This window comes from Suricata suricatta, chromosome 8, assembly GCF_006229205.1.
Source record: "Suricata suricatta isolate VVHF042 chromosome 8, meerkat_22Aug2017_6uvM2_HiC, whole genome shotgun sequence".
NCBI classification, from domain to species: domain Eukaryota; kingdom Metazoa; phylum Chordata; class Mammalia; order Carnivora; family Herpestidae; genus Suricata; species Suricata suricatta.
The window spans coordinates 123375183-123392051 of record NC_043707.1 but is presented as its reverse complement, the minus strand read 5'-3'; the positions used below and the strand labels follow the sequence as shown (position 1 = coordinate 123392051).

Below are 16869 nucleotides of genomic sequence, written 5' to 3'. Positions count from 1 at the left end.
GAGAGAGAGAGAGAGAGAGAGAGAGAGAGACAGTGCGAGTAGGGGAGGGTCAGAGAGAGAGGGAGACACAGAATCTGAAGACAGGCTCTAGGCTCTGAGCTAGCTGTCAGCACAGAACCCAACGTGGGGCTTAAACCCACGAACCATGAGATCATGACCTGAGCCAAAGCCAGACTCAACCGACTGAGCCACCTAGGTGCTCTCTGGGCCCCGTTGTGCTCTTAAAATAAATTACTGGGGATTCCAAGGAGCTTCTATTTATGTGGGTTAGATCTATCCATATTTACTATATTAGAAATGAAAACTTTTAAAACATTTAAATATTTGGCAATCCACTTGAAAATAATAACAAGCCCATTACATGTTAATGCAAATTACATTTTTAAAATGAAAAATAACTATATTTTCCAAAACAAAAAAATGAGAAGATTGACTACATTTTTGCAAATCTCTTTAACGTCTGGCTTAATGGAAGACAGCTGCATTTTCATATCTGCTTCTGAACTCACTCGATTCCAGTATTACAAATCATGTAGCTTCTAGAAAAAGCCGCCTCAGGCCTGAGTGAATGAGCATGTAAAAGGCAGATGACATCCTGGTATTGTTACGAAAATGATGTTGACCTGTAAGACCCACTGAAAGGATCCAGGAATCCCCAAACTATGTTTTTGTTTTGTTTTGTTTTGTTTCTTAAGTTTACGTACTTTTAGAGAGTTTGTGGGCAGGTGTGCACACGCCCCATGACCCTCGGGAGAGAGGCAGAGAGAGGCAGAGAGAATCCCAGGCTCGGTGGGGCCTGATTGGGGGCTTGATATGGGCGCTATTTCAGGAACCATGAGGTCATAACCTGAGCCATTACCTAGCGTCAGACGCTTAACTGATTGGCTCACCCAGGCGCCGCCCCGCCCCTGCCCCAGACTGTGTTTTGAAAACTGGTTTAGAGCAAGGACACCAACCTGGGCTTATTCCCTTGGTTGACCTGCAGTTCTCTTGTGTTCCACAACCACACCTTAAACCTGTGGCCCTTCTCCGAAGTGCAGAGCCTTGAACAGATGGCTTCGAGCCAGTGTCCTGTCAGTAATACGCAGTGGTGGCGTGTCCGGAGAAAGGCTGTGGCTTTAAAATCCTGAACATCTGCATGGTTCTTACTGGTGCGGTCCACTTGTGCCCCAGCAGCCTGCTCTGTAAGAATGAGGCTCTTCAGGAACGTTTGATGAAGAGAGGAGCCTTGTCCGTCTTGAGGCCATAAATAGGATTCCTCTTAATGTTCAGTTAGCCTCTCCTTTTTATATGGTGGGTTTTCAATGGTCACGATTTCCTGTTGTCACTTGCTCTGTTGTTATTGTGTGGCAGTTTCAGAGATCTTTGCCCAACCAATACTTTTAATACTCCCTGTTTGAAAATAACAAGTGCTAAGATGTGTTTTTAATTTTGTTCTGTTTTTTCCTTTAGGCCTTCTCAGTATTTTTTGTTTGTGTAGCGTTCACGTCAAATATAATATGTCTACTGTTCATCCCTATACAATGGCTGTTTTTTGCTGCTAGCACCTACGTGTGGGTTCAGTATGTATGGCACACAGGTAAGTCTGAATGGTGTTCTTATAATGGATAGAAATCTTACATTCAGCTTCTTAAATGATTTCTTGGAATACGTAGGGTTGAATTTAATGTGGACATTCTAAAGTGGCCTTTTTCTAGTAGATTATATCTTTAAAGTATATTTCATCTTTTTTTTCATTATTGAATGAGAAGTTTAAGCTTTTATGATTTGACATCTCAATTGTAGGCATTTCTTTTTTTTAATTTTTAAAAAAATGTTTTTATTTTACTTTTGAGAGACAGAGTGCTAGCAGGGGAGAGGCAGAAAGAGAGGGAGACACAGAATCCGAAGCAGGCTCCAGGCTCTGAGCTGTCAGCAAGCAGGGCTTGAACTCACCGAGTGTGAGCTCATGACCTGGGTGGAAGTTGGGTGCTTAACCGACTGAGCCACCCAGGCGCCCCAGTTGTAAGCATTTCAATGACCAGTTCTCATTATCAAGATAGTCGTGTGTGTGTGTGTGTGTGTGTGTGTGTGTGTGTGTGTGTGTTTTGAAGTGATTTCTCTTTAGATAGACTCGAAGAAGCCATGCTCCACATAGGAAAAATGTACCTGGAGTTTCAGCTTTGAAAAGAATGTCTAAGCTCATTTAGTTGAACCCTTGTTTGGGCTAAGAATCCCCACAGCATTCCTGACACTTGGTGGTTTAATCTCTGATTGAAAGCCTACGGTGACAAGGAACTCAGCTTTTAGGGCCTCTGTAATAGAAAGTTCTTCCTGATACAGAGCTGGAATTTTCCTCCTGATTGATACTTTTGACCCAGCACATCCTGACTGTTTTGGGGCTTGCTTATCTGCTACAGGGTATAAAGAGGTTTCCCCCCGCAAATATAGGGAAGAGCACAGAACTGTTTTCTTCAGAATCGAGGGGTCTACAGACCATCCCCTCAAGCCCAAACATTGCATCCCTACCTTAGAGCCCCACTGAGTGCGTGTGGTCTCCCTTCCACGGTTAACATTTCTTTAGAGATTTAAAGCCTTCTCTCTCGGGGCGTCTTTTCAGTAGACAGAACATCTCTGGTTTCATCAGCTTTCCTTGTGTATTCTCTGAACCACTTTCACCATCCTGACCGCCTTAGTTCTTGGCGGTTCTCTTAACCAAGATGTGCTGTTTCAGGTACGTTCTGCCTGGACTGGAGCCACACAGTCACCTCCCTTCCTGCAACTGCACTTCTGCCGTCTCAGGCTAAGATGAGACGGGACACCCTCACATTTCTCCCAGGCCACCGTGGCAGCCTGAGTTGGGCACATGGGGCGTGAGGCGAGCTCTCGGCATGGAGCCTGATGCTTCGGCCCGGCTGCGGAACCTGTAGGAACCTGTAGGATTTTGATCCTGGAGGCAGGGCCGGCTGCTGAGAGCTCCCCAGGGCAGCACTCCTCCTCTCCTCAGAGGTGCCAAGGGGGTGACGCTGGCCCGTATAGCGGGCACACGTCCGCTCTGATACTTGAAGTTCCCATCGTGAGCGTGGTTTTCTCTCTCTCTCATATCTGAGTTGATTTAGAAGCTAACGTGACAGTTCCTTAGTCTGCTTTCCTCTCATTAGAGTGATTGTATTCATACTTTGGGTTTTCCTTGTACTTCCTGGTCCTGTGTCTTGGTTCAACTGAGTTGCCATTTATACTTGTCATTCCATCTGGGTCTTAGTTTTTCCAAACTTTGTCCTATGAAGGTGAAGTAATCTAGATAATGTCTAGGGGAGCCTTCAGGCTCCATAATCTGTGACTTTGATGAACTATAATGATTTTATAAGTTACTTTAATAATGTCTTAGCAGTTGGGAAAAAAAACTACCCGTGTAACTATTAGTAGAACCTATTGGGAGTAAGTTCAGTAGGTGACCACAGGGCAGCAATGAAGCAAACGTCATAAGTGATACCAGCCTCCCTTTAGCCCTAGGCTCAGAAGTGCATGTTGGAACAGCTAAGTTGTGAAGTATGTTTTAATTTGGAATGACTAGTGCTCAAATAAACAAACAAAGCAAACTTTATGTTCTTATGGAGCCAGGCAAATAAGAGTACAATTTTTATAACTTGGGATTAATTTCTCTTGCCACTTGTTAAAATTTTTTCTTAAGTTTATTAGGAATAGATGAAATTATATATTGCCACAAACAAATGATAATATTCTATCATAAGTTTTATTTCCTTGCTGTTAAGAGGAAAAAAACAGGATTCAAAACTGTAGGTACAACATGAATCTTTCACTTGATCAAAAATATTTTCATGATTTTATTTATTATTTGATAAGTGTATAAATATAGACATTTTGTCCAAAAGTTTCCATTTTTCCCTGTAATATGCATATTATATGTATGATAACTTTAGAAATTAATATAAGAAGTTAGGGAATATAAAATTTTTTTAACGTTTATTTATTTTTGAGAGAGTGCAGTGGGGGAGGGGCAGAGAGCACGGGGGACAGAGGATCCAAAACGGGCTCTGTGCTGACAGCAGCCAGCCCGACACAGGGCTCGAAATCACCAACTGTTAGATCAAGACATGAGCTGAAGTCTGCCGCTCAACCGACTAAGCTACCCAGGCACCCCAGAAATAATAAATTTTTGAAAATGCATTTTGAAATGAACTTGTGAAAAGGCCCCATTTTTTATAGGTTAAGTCAGTAAGAATCGTTGCGGCCATCAGCTGCCCTGACAGAATTTTGAGTGTCCCTCATACACTAGGTCTAAGGTGATTGAGGTTCTCCTTAGGGACAGACTTCACATCATCTCTGTGAACTTGGACCCAATTTCTATGAACTCTAGGGCTTACTTTATTCTTCAGTATAATAAGGAGGTCGGACTAAATGGTCTTCTTTGTAGTTCCAAGTTGCTATGATTTCTCTTTTATTTCATCCCAAAGATCCTTAGTAAAAAGACCTTAGGTTACAGATTTCCCTCCCCATCCCTGCCCCTCACTCTCTCTTCTGTAACTCACTTGTCTTATACAATCGCAAAGGAGTTCTTTCCAGAATTCTTGGACCTCATGCCTCTGTAGTCCATCTTCAGAAAAAAATCTCATTATTAATCATGTCTTGACATAGACCCAGCTTGCAGATTTTGATTGTAGAAATCAGTGAAAATTCATTATTTATTATTTCTATCTTATTTACTCAACTGCAAGTTACTTTTTCCTCCCTTGAAAATTGCTTTTAATTACAAAAGGAATATAAGCTTATAGTTAAGAAAAACAATTTGTAGAACAGAACTTAAATGTCAGAAACATTTCTTTTAGTTGTTTTCTTTTAAGTTTATCATTTATTTTTGAGAAAGAGATACAGCAAGTGGGGGAGGGGCAGAGAGAGAAGGAGACAGAGAATCCCAAGCAGGCTCCACACTGAGTGCAGAGCCTGATGCAGGGCTCAAACCCACAAACTGTGAGATCATGACCTGAGCCAAAATCAGGAGTCAGAGGCTTAACCGACTGAGCCATCCAAGTGCCCCTTAAATGTCAGAAACATTTCTTTATGTTACAACTCATTCTTAAGAATTGTTTTTTTTTACATATCATTTCATGTTAGTATAGATCTTCATTCTTTTGAAAAGCCGTATCATAGTCATTATACAGATTTATTATAAACAGTTCTCTATTTGATAGACATTTCAATTAATTCTACATTTTTGCTATTGTGAATAATGATATAGTGAATATTCTTATATATTTATTCCAGGGATTTTTAAAAGATTTCTATAGGGTAGATTCCTAGAATTGGAATTTGTGGGTCAAAGGTACAATATTTTAAATTTAAGTATACTAACCAAACTGCCTTCTAAAAATTGTTGCCCCAGTTTATATTTTTGCCAAATATGAGAATGAACCCTTTGCCTTACCCTGCCTATATTGTTACCTGTCTTTTAAATTTTCGCTTATCTGGTAGATTAAAGAAATGGAATCTCATTTGTAAAACATTTGTATCTCCCTAATCAATAGTCGTGAAGTTGAGCATCTTCTCATATGTTTTTTAGCCATCTATATTTTTCTTTATATAATTTGCAAATTTTTTTCTTCAGTTGCCTTTTTCTTGATTTGTAGGAGCTCTTTGAACAGTAGGGCTGTGACTCTTTTCTTTTGCATATTGTAAATTTTTTTTGCCAGAATGTTTGTCTTTTATTTTTGTCAATGATTTTATCGCATCTTTTGTCATATAAAAGCTTTTAGTTTGGATCAAACTTCTTTTTGATTAGTTTGAAAGTCTTTCTTTGCTTTTTTTTGTTTTAATGTTTATTTATTTTGAGACAGAGGGAGCAGGGGAAGTGCAGAGGGAGACGGAGACACAGAATCCAAAGCAGGCTCCAGGCTCTGCGCTCTCAGCAGAAATTAGGTGCTTAACCAACTGAGCCACCCAGGTGCCCCTAATTAGTTTGAAAGTCTTAATGGAAGTCACTGTCGTTAAGAGAACAAAGTAATGGTTTCCGGAGGAAAGGAGCATAGGGGCTCGGGCAAAATGGATGAAGGGGAGTAGAAGGTACAGGCTTACAGTTACGGAATGAGTAAGTCATGGAATGAAAGGCCCAGCAGAGGGAATATAGCCAATGGCAATGTTATAGCGTTGTGTGGTGACAAACGGTAGCTACACTTGTGGTGAGCATACCATTACATATGGAGAAATGGAATCACTATGTGGTACCCATGAAATAATGTAACGTTGTATGTCAACTATACTCAAAAAAAGAAAAAGAAAAAAGAAAATTACTGTAATTTGAACTAGTGTCCCAAGCAACCCATCTGTTATGTTAGTTTAATGTGTCACTGATGCTTGTCTCTCTGCTGCCTTCCCACAGAAAGGGGAGTGTGTTTGCCCACAGTGTCCCTCTGGATTCTCTTCGTTTATATTGAAGCAGCAATTAGATTTAAAGATCTCAAAAATTTTCATGTAGACCTTTGTCGGCCATTTGCTGCTCACTGGTGAGTATTATGTGTATTCTTAAAAAATTTATTTTTAACGTTTATTTAGTTTTGAAAGACAGAGAGAGACAGATCATGAGCAGGGAAGGAGCAGAGAGAGAGGGACACACAGAATTGGAAACAGGCTCCAGGCTCTGAGCTGTCAGCACAGAGCCCAAAGCGGGGCTCGAACCCACGAACTGTGAGATCATGACCTGAGCTGAAGTCGGATGCTCAACTGACTGAGCCACCCAGGCATCCCTATTATGTGTATTCTCAATCTCTAATTCAATTCAATATTTTCAGTGTAGAAATGGTAAGTTCCATTATAAATTTTTTCTTAGAAATTTTACACCAACCCAGACGACAACATAACGTGGCAGCCAAGAGCGTGAGCCTCCCCGCAGGCAGATGAGTATTCGAGCCCCAGTTCTTCCCCAGGAACACTGTCACCTTGGACATGTTGCTGTCTATCAGCCTTAGCTCTCTCACCTGTTTATGGGGACGTGTCTTGTGGGAAAGATGAAATGAGGGGATGTACATAAAGTAACTTAATTTCAAGCACATAGGCATCTGATAAATGTTATCTATTTTTATTTTAATCAGATAGTGATTCCAAAATGTCTTGATGAAATAGATGCCTATCTCATGAAATTTGAATGAACTGACTTAATTTTTGCTAATATTTATGGCAGAAACCAAAATAAATAGGAATCAACTAAAAAGATACCTTTTCCAATATTTTAAAGTCTTTTCACAAGCAAGTGAATTAAATAAACTTGGTCAATAAAACTTGTCACTTTAAATTAGCAGCAAGATCACATTTAGACTAATTATAATTTATAAGTTTGAATGTTAATGAGGCTTAATATGAGTTTTGACAGTGTTTGCAGAAGCTTTGAAATGGTATTAGACAGACTGATGAGTTAAATGCAAATATTCCAGCTTTTTATCCCAGAGGTTAGAGTTATATGTACAGCTGGTTTAATTTGGTGGTACAAACCAAATGTTGGGACTGATTATATCAATGCTTATTTATGTATTTATTTTTAAAATGTTTATTTATTTATTTTGAGAGAGAGAGAGAGAGTGAGAGAGCGAGCAAGCAAGAGAATCCCAAGCAGGCTCGATGGCATCAGCACAGAGCCTTATGTGGGGCTTGATCCCACGAATTGGGAGATCATGACCTGAGCTGAAATCATGACCAGATGCTCCACCGATTGAGCCACCCAGATGCCTCACCACTTATTTAAATGATTCTTGAATTTATGTATGATACAGTATTTATGAACTAACTTTTCAGGAATAGCTGGTTGATATACCCTCAACTAGCAAGATTAACTTAGGGTAGACAGCTGAATTTGACCCTGGCTTCTAGTATTAAAAATGAAATTGTGTCCCTTTAGATTTTTTAACACTTAAAATGCCCACTCATTAAATCTCTATCCTGCTAGTTCTTTAAAGCATACAGATGCCTAAGTTCTTTTTTTTTTTTAACATTTATTTTATTTTGAGAGAGAGAGAGAATGCGCTCATGGGTGTATGGGATGGTCAGAGAGAGAGAAAAAGAATCCCAACAAGCAGGCTCTGTGCTGTCAGCATGCAGCCCAGTGGGGGGCTCAATCCCATGAACCATGAGATCATGACCTGAACCGAAATCGAGAGTCAGCGCTTAACTGACTGAGCCACTCACTCAGGCGCCCCCAGATGCCTAAGTTCTAATACTTCACAAGGGAGTTCAGTGTTAATCAAAGACATTAGCCACTGTGTCCAGCAGTCACTGTGGGTAAGTTCTCGAGTTGGTTTGAAGGATGCCAGAGTCCGGAGGGCAACCTCTTCTGGTCTAGCAGCCCCTCTGTTCCCTGAGGGTTTGCTCCTCGTGCCGCTGCCGGTCACTTCCACAGCAGACCTCACGTATGTTTGTGTCCACTAAATGCTCCACTATCAGCATCGTCCAGAATTTATTTCTTCATTTCCGTCACAGGTGTCCTCATGTGCTTGATGCGTGTGTTGTTTTGTTTCGAACTGTCAATTTACTGGCTAGGTTTTCTTCTTTCTAGCATTGGGTACCCTGTGGTGACTTTGGGCTTCGGCTTCAAAAGTTACGTAAGCTACAAAATGCGGTTAAGGAAGCAAAAGGAAGTGCAGAAAGAGAACGAATTTTACATGCAACTTCTCCAGCAGGCCCTTCCCCCAGAGCAACAGATGCTACAGAAGCAAGAAAAAGAGGCCGAGGAAGGTAGGTCTTTACCCTAAAGCTGTGTTGGCTCTGTAGGTTAGTGATTATTTTGTCTATCAGTAGCTTCTCCCCCCTCTGGAAGAGTTGGTAGAACTTTGGAAGAGTACCAAGAGTTTTCCTGTTTCTGGTGTGTTCCCCTTCAGGGCCATTGCTTTGTTTGGTCATGAAATACAGGGCGTGGATATTTTCTGACTAGTATCTGAGGACCATGTGCTTTTAGTGTGTTTATTTTATTTTACTATTTTTATAGCTTATTTTACATTTCAATCTCTTATAAATATTTAAAAACGTTTATTCCCAGTAGCAACGTGGTGTGTGCGAGTTTGTAATTGAAGCAAGCCAAGAACCAAAAAGATCGAGATGTAGACATAAACAATTGTGTGAGAAGTTAAAATTCTTCTGAATAGAGCAAAAGTGGTTGGGTCCCGTTCTAAATAGTTCCTGTCGTGCAGTGTGGCTCTTAAGTGCTCTATGTCTAATAGGACCGCTCTAATGAGCATTTATCTAATTCAGTAGATGGATTGATAGCAATACTAGTTTTCTTTGAGAGTTAGAAGTTTGGAGTCATGTTTGTAGTTGATATATACCAAAATCTTACTCTCTGGTATGGTGCAGAAGTATCTCTTCAAGGAGACTTGGACAGACTGGAATGTGTGGGCCTCCTTTGGAAAATTCTTTTCAAGTGGCCTAGTAAATGACATAGACTTCTCATTGCCTCATTGCTAGAGTCAGGAAAAACATAGATTCCCCATATCCTGACCTCATACCTCTTCTCTTGTTTCATTTAATCACTTTCTTTTTAGTAAAGCTATTAGCAGTTTGTTTAGCACCTTTTAAAATACGGTCTCTTAAGAGTCTGACCTGCCTGTGTTCTCTCATCCCGGAGACAGACAAGTTTGATTTGACTGATAAATTCTGTATGACTTAATTATAAAATCCTCATCTTATAGTCAAGGCCCAGACTATAATGGCTTGGTGTTTATAAATGATTATGCTTTTCCATAAATGATAGTGATTTTTTTTAAGTTTATTTATTTATTTTGAGAGAGAGAGGGAGAGAGAGAGTCTCAAGCAGGCTCCACACTGTCAGCACAGACCCTGATGTGGGGCTCGAACCCATGGACCATGAGAACATGGCCTGAGCTGAAATCAAGAGCTGGACGCTCATCCTTAACCACAGGCGCCCCAGGGATTTGCTTGTGCAAGTTAGCATGATACGGTGTGCTTATTGCTTCTAAATGAGTTTGTAAATTGTAGCAAGTTTCAAAGCATAGACAGTGCAGTTCATCGAATCAACCTGTGCTGTGTTTTTATACAACTAAATGTTCTGGTGTGGGTTTTTTCGTTTGTTGGTTTGTTGTTGGTATTGTAGCAGCCAAAGGACTGCCTGACTTGGACTCCTCGATCCTCATACACCACAACGGGGGCGTCCCGGCCAGCAAAAAGCTCCCCACGCCTTTGCCAGAGATAGAATACCGAGAAAAAGGGAAGGAGAAGGACAAGGATGCCAAGAAACACAACCTTGGAATAAATAACAACAATATTCTACAACCTGTAGACTCGAAAATACAAGAAATTGAGTATATGGAAAACCATATCAACAGTAAAAGATTAAATAATGATCTTGTGGGAAGTACAGAAAATCTCTTGAAAGAGGACTCATGCACTGCTTCCTCAAAAAATTACAAAAATGCCAGTGGAGTTGTGAACTCCTCACCTCGCAGTCATAGCGCCACAAATGGGAGCATTCCTTCCTCATCTAGTAAAAACGAGAAGAAGCAAAAATGCACTAGCAAGAGCCCAAGTGCACACAAGGACTTAATGGAGAACTGTATTCCTAATAACCAGCTGAGCAAACCAGACGCACTGGTAAGGTAAGTGTGCATGCTGGGTGCCTCCGAGCACTTTCCCAGGAAACGTGACTTCAGTCTGGAAAACCAGACCCCTTAGTATGAGCCCGGAAGAATCGTTGGTGATCAGATACTGCGGCTTTTAGCTCGGGGGTGTTTGAAGTGTTTATGCCACATGCGTTTGCTGGTCACCTAGTGCCATTGTCCTGAAGCATTGATTCCCGCTCTTTCGAGCGTTCTCAGAGGTGACAGTGATCTCTTTGCACGTTTGACCAATTTACATGTAACTCGATTCTCGAAGTGGTTCTGAGAGACAGATCTGTGGTCCCGGTCCTGCTGTTTGCATATCCAGAGTTCTGTGGCGGAGACACAAGGCAAAGAGATCGTGTCCTGGTCGTGCGCGTCTCTCTGTCAGCCTGGATCTGAAAGGCAGGATGGGATGGGTACTTGTTTTTGTTATTCCACTTAAATTTGGATTATGTCCGCACTGTGGGAAAATTGGGTGTGAAAGGTAATCTCTAAACATCCTAGCGGTAAATACAATATCCGGCTTCCATTTTAATCAGAAATGTTCCTTTTCTCATCTTTAAGTAAAAGAATAACGTCATCATATTTACCTTGACTGGCTCGGTCTTAATTTTGCTGTTTTATGTATTTTCTAAAACACATGTTCTTTTTACCTCATCTCTTTCAATTTGGAAACTGGGATCTGAACAGGAGCTTTTTTTTTTTAATTTTTATTATTTATTTTTGAGAAAGAGAGAGACTGAGACAAAGTGCAGGCAGGGGAGGGGCAGAGAGAGAGAGGGAGACACAGAATCAGAAGCAGGCTCCAGGCTCTGAGCTGTCAGCACAGAACCCACAAACCACAAGGTCATGACCTGAGCCGAAGTCGGTTGCTCAACTGACTGAGCCACCCAGGCACCCCTGAACTGGCACTTTTTTCATGCGTTAACTCAAGAGGAATTATAATTCCCTCTCTCTACTAAGTTATCTTACATTCCTCTTCCTTTGGCTTAATTAAGAGCAGATAATTCCAGGAGGGAAGGTTTCCAGTGTTATAAATGACATGAACTAGATTATTAATTTATCTTCATTTTCTGACTGCCAGTTAGATTAAGAGAAATACATGTGGGTTCTGCTGCTAAAGGCTCTGAAGGTGTCCTGGTCCCCAGCCACTTGGAGAAGCATGCCATGCTGTTGAGGATGCCAGGTCAGCATCCTCATCTGTTTGTTGTGACATTCTGCCCACAATGCCCTTCAGAGAAAACACTCAGCAGAGAACGCCCACCGCCAGGGGCCCATGGGAGAAAGACCAATTAGTTAACCTTCTATTTCAAAGGCAATGTCCCACAAATTTACTATATGCTATAAATGAAACATGTGCCACAAGCTTTTGAACATCCTTTCTCCTATCCACTTGTAATAATAGCAGCCAAATCAGAACAGTTTTCCTCTTGGGGGACTGCAGAGACAGCAGAGGAGGCCCATCTCACTTGGGCCCCAGCTGTAATGTTGGTTGACTCTACTACCTAATCTGCCTCTCGTAAAGAAAGTCAAGGACTCAGATGGCCAGTCTTCCTTCTGTGGGTCCAGTGCCCCCATGCCTCGTCCTGGGTGGAAGGCTCTTCCTGTGGTCACTAACGTGTACTCTGATGTGCCTTGATCTGAAGGGCCCCGAATATTAGTACCTTCTTTTAGGGGAATACCTGCTGTCAAATACATAAATAGGTAATGTTATATTTAAAACATTTTATAAGCTTCCATAGGATTATTTTCAATGTCTATTGATAGAATAAATATCCAACAACGGGGAAGAAACTTAAATTGTGATCCATCCATTTGATGGATTTTTTAAAATAATGTTTATTTTTGAGAGAGAGAGAGAGAGCGGGGGTCAGGGGGGAACAGAGAGAGATGAGAGAGAGAATCCCAAGCAGACTCCACACTGTCAGCACAGAGCCTGACATGGGGCTTGAACTCATGAACTGTGAGATCATGACCTGAGCCAAAACCAAGAGTCGGACTAAGTCACCCTCTCTGGACTTACAGTATAGACATTACAAAATTCTATTTTTGAGCCGTATTAAACAGTATAGGGAAGTACTCATGACATACCATTTAATGAAGAAAGTAGAAAGCACTTTTATTAAAAACATCTTTTTTTCTGATATACACAGAAGTGATTCGAAGGGAAACGAACTAAAACGATAGCAATCCTTATTGCCTCATGACAGCATCGGGGCTTTAGTTTTTTTTTTTTTTTAACTTTCGTGCATTTTCAAGTTTTCCAAGATGAACAACAGTGGAAGTTTATAAACAAGCTATCTGAGCTCATTACTCAGCCTGCTCCTAGGAGGCGTTATCGCCTTTCCCCTTGCCCTTCTTGCCTATCTCGCATTTCCTCTTGTTTGACTTCGTGTACGCTTTGATGAATGTTAGCCAGACTATAACTGACCCAAACCTGATGTGCTTGAGTTGTGAGCTGGAGGGTGCAGGTGTATCTTCAGATGGAGGGGGGCGGGGTTCAGGGGTCCAGAAGGCGCCTTCTGATGCAGATGCCCTGGGCTGACCGAGTATACACGGAGCACACTTGCCCTGGGCGCCCACTGGCCAGGCTGGCTGCAGGGAGGGGACTCATCTCCCGCCTCCTGTTTCAAACATTTTTTTAAAATCACTTGATGAAACAACTCAGGCAGAGAAGGACAGATACCATATGTTTTCACTCATATGTGAAACAGGAGAAACTAAACAGAGGACCATGGGGGAGGGGGAGGGGGAATATAGTTGGGGAGAGGGAGGGAGGCAAACCATGAGAGACTCTTAAATACTGAGAACAAACTGAGGGCTGATGGGGGAGGGTGTAAGGGGAAAGGGGGTGATGGGCGTGGAGGGGGCCACTTGTGGGGAAGAGCACTGGGTGTTCTATGGAAACCAACCTGACAATAAACTATAAAAAATAATGAAAAAAAGTCACTTGAGAAACCAGTACTGCGATATTAATGGTACAGGGCTCGTCTGTCTCAGGATCTGGGCTGAGAGCTGCTTCACTTGAGGAACCAGCACTGTGACTTGGGACAATTCGTTAGGACGCCACTTTCAGGGGGAGTTCTTGCAGGGCCGTGTGGCTGTGACAAGGTTTGACAGCCGCTCCTCGGAAGGAGCAGGTAGTCCCTCGGGCCTGTTCTCTGTCCCTCTCAGCCCCAGGCACGCTCCCCAGCGTGCGGGGTGCCATCCGCTGGCAGACGACGGTGCCCAGGCCAAATCTGGCCCGCTGCCCGTTTTTGTAAAAAATAGTTTCCTTGGCACTCAGCCACGCTCATTCATTTACGTAGCGTCTGTGGCTGATTTTGTGCCACAGTGGCAGTTGAGTAGCTGCGACTGAGAGACCGAGACCGTATGGCCTTTACAAAGACAGAGGTGTTAACTGTCCAGCCTTGGCGGAAGGAGTATGTTGACAGGTGGCTGTGGTTACAGAATGTGAGGGAAGGTGGGGACTTGGGAACAAGTGTCGCCTGGAGGATCCTTCCCAGGAAAGGTTTGGGAACTTGCAAAAGCTGACCCAAAGTTCTCTTGCATTTGAAAACTACGTCTTACAAAATGACCTGACTTCTGCCAGCTTGATTTCTGAATCCTTTGCCCAGGAATTTAGAAACAGGCTTATAATGCTGGTAGCCAAAATATTTTTAATTCCAACCTGAGAAAATTCTAGATAAAAACAGAACAAACAAGGAAGATGGTCAGTTATTTTTTTTTTATTTTGTTAATGCTTATTTTTGAGAGAGAGAGAGAGAGACAGAGCATGAGCGGGGGAGGGGCAGGGAGAGAGGGAGACCCAGAATCGGAAGCAGGCTCCAGGCTCTGAGCTGTCAGCACAGAGCCTGATGCGGGGCTCGAACCCATGAACCTTGAGATCATGACCTGAGCCGAAGTAGGACGCTTAACCAACTGAACCTCCCAGGTGCCCCAAAGATGAGTTATTTTAACTCAGAGCTGGGTTAAAAGAAGTAAATGAGATCTGCTACATTTCTTCTAAAATTTGGTCAATTTAAAAACATTTTAAATGTGAAAAAATTAAAGAAAATTTAGAGAAAAGGGAGAAATCATCCTACCACATGACACAAATCACTGTTAAAATTTTGTCGTATATTCTTTTCATCAGCTAAACTTACATAGTTGTGGCCCTAGTGTTTGTGTAGTTTTTGTGTCCACCACCTTTCCACTTAAATTGTATCTACATCATTTTGCCACGATAGCCGAACCCTCTTTTTCCCCGTGATGTGGAATGTTCCACAGCAGTCTGTGAGGTCCCTCGGTGTCGCTCTGAGATGGAGCAGGTCAGGGTGACACTGCAGCGGCTCTCCGGCAGCTTCCGGCCTGCGAGCGAGAGAGCAGGCGGCCGACCGTGTGCGCTTGACACCACGCTCCCGCTCAGGAACTGTCATTGCAGCGCAGTGTAGTTCAAAGTGGAGTTGCCATGCGGCCCAGAGAGGCTGTTGTGGTTAGAAAAGCTAGACATTACATTACTACTTGTTGCTCATGAGTAGGTCGTTAACAAGCTTCTTTCTAAACAGGAGAAATACTTTCCGCTCTGAGCCCCTTTCCTTGGCATTTCCTAGGAAGTTTTGCAATTTAGTACTTGTTCAATACTATTTTCTAAAGCTGTGCAGGAGGTTCAAGAATTTCTGGAAGTTACCAGGGACAAGGCAGGAAAACTCATCCAAGGGACTGCTCTCGAAAGAGCCATTCGCTCTGGCAGTGGGCGGTTGTGCGTCAGGGCCAGGGATCTAGGCACAAGCCATACCTCGGCCAAGAACTTGGAGGAAAGCTCAGTTTACTTACTCGTCTATGCTGGCGAGTCTTGCCCTCCCCCTACCAGCCCTGGCCATTCTCTTTGTCTTCGTGGTGGCTGGAGAAGGAGCTCAGATCCCACATTTCTGCTTCAAGAAAATCCCGCAGGTTAGAAAATGTGTTGACTCGGGCACCTGGGTGGCCCAGTCGGTGAAGCATTCGAGTCTGGATTTCAGCTCGGGTCATGTTCTCACGGTTCGTGCGTTTGAGCCCTGTGTTGGGCTTTGCCCTGACAACTCGGAGCCTGCTTGGGATCTTCTCTTTCTCTCTCTCTCTCTCTCTCTCTCTCTCTCTCTCTCTCTCTCATTCTCTCCTTTCCCCTCCCAAAGAACAAATAAACATTAGGAAAATGTGTTGACTGCTTACATATCATCTCTGGTGCTAGAGGAAGAATGATAACTTTTGTTCTCTTTTGCATTGGAGTACATTTTGCTGTGTGTCAGACTTAGTTTGCGGAAGAAAATCCGGGGATAGGGCCTTGGGACTTTAGCCCGGCTGCATCCCCTCTGTGTGCCCCCTGCGCACCACAGTGCTGACAAACCGCTCCTGCCAAATGACTTGCTTAATGCCCTCCCCAGGGAGCGCTGGCTACCAAAGCAGACCTTTCTAGTTCTATAATACACAGAGTAATTTGTTTGTAACAGTATTGTTATTATTTCTAGCCTAGCGGTAGAATTTAGTAAAAATGTGTGAAATTTTTAGAATCCAGATTGTGCAAACTGGGCAGTTAGAGGTTCTAACTAGATTAAATATGTTCAATTTCGCTGCTACCAAGTTATTTGGAAATGATTAAGTGGGAGAAACAAGTACGAGCCATAGTTCTCTTTAGTAAATTTGGTGTGTTTGTTTTCTGTCTCTGTGCAAAAGTGTGTTTGATCCATATTTGTAGCATGTGCCTCTGCGCAGACATGACTTATTTCCACTTTCTGCCACACTCATAGTATTTACAGCACCTCTAGGTTTTATTCGGTTGGCTCTATTTATATTAATTCACAGTACAGTTTGAGTTTATTTTAACCACTGCAGTTATTTAAAACTATAATATTCTGAGATAAAAATGCGGTCATAGGAGCATGATAATTTTATACTTAAACAGGACTAGTGTGTGATTTGCAAACCAGGTAGCCCTGGAGAAACTAGGCATCACTGAATTGAAGCCAGCAGTTTACCTAACGCCTTCATATGCAGGTAATCAAAGAAGACAATTACATTGTGGAGATAAATAAATTATGAAATAACACAAATTTAGGGGGTCCACATTGGAAATATTTTCATGTTGAGTACTAAGAGTTTATTCTAGGGATAACCAGGGATTTCTAGGTAGATGGTTGGAAAATTTCCTCCCTCGAATTCAGAAGGAACTACTATAAAACTTTGTGTTAAATTCTGAGTCAGTACCCCTGCTGGCACATCATGAATTGAGATTTCCAGCTAAGGGGATTAGTGGTGGATT

At 42.3% G+C, this 16869-nt stretch overlaps 1 protein-coding gene across 1 annotated transcript in view; it reads left to right on the top strand.

Annotated features, from left to right (window-relative positions):
* The window catches only part of MACO1 (macoilin 1), a 58261-nt gene that overhangs the window by 16225 nt on the left and 25167 nt on the right, over window positions 1–16869 (top strand). The window contains exons 3-6 of the mRNA XM_029947677.1: window positions 1453–1579; window positions 6374–6497; window positions 8537–8715; window positions 10088–10589. Of these exons, the coding sequence (XP_029803537.1) occupies window positions 1453–1579; window positions 6374–6497; window positions 8537–8715; window positions 10088–10589 (932 nt within the window). The remainder of the gene's footprint in view (window positions 1–1452; window positions 1580–6373; window positions 6498–8536; window positions 8716–10087; window positions 10590–16869) is intronic.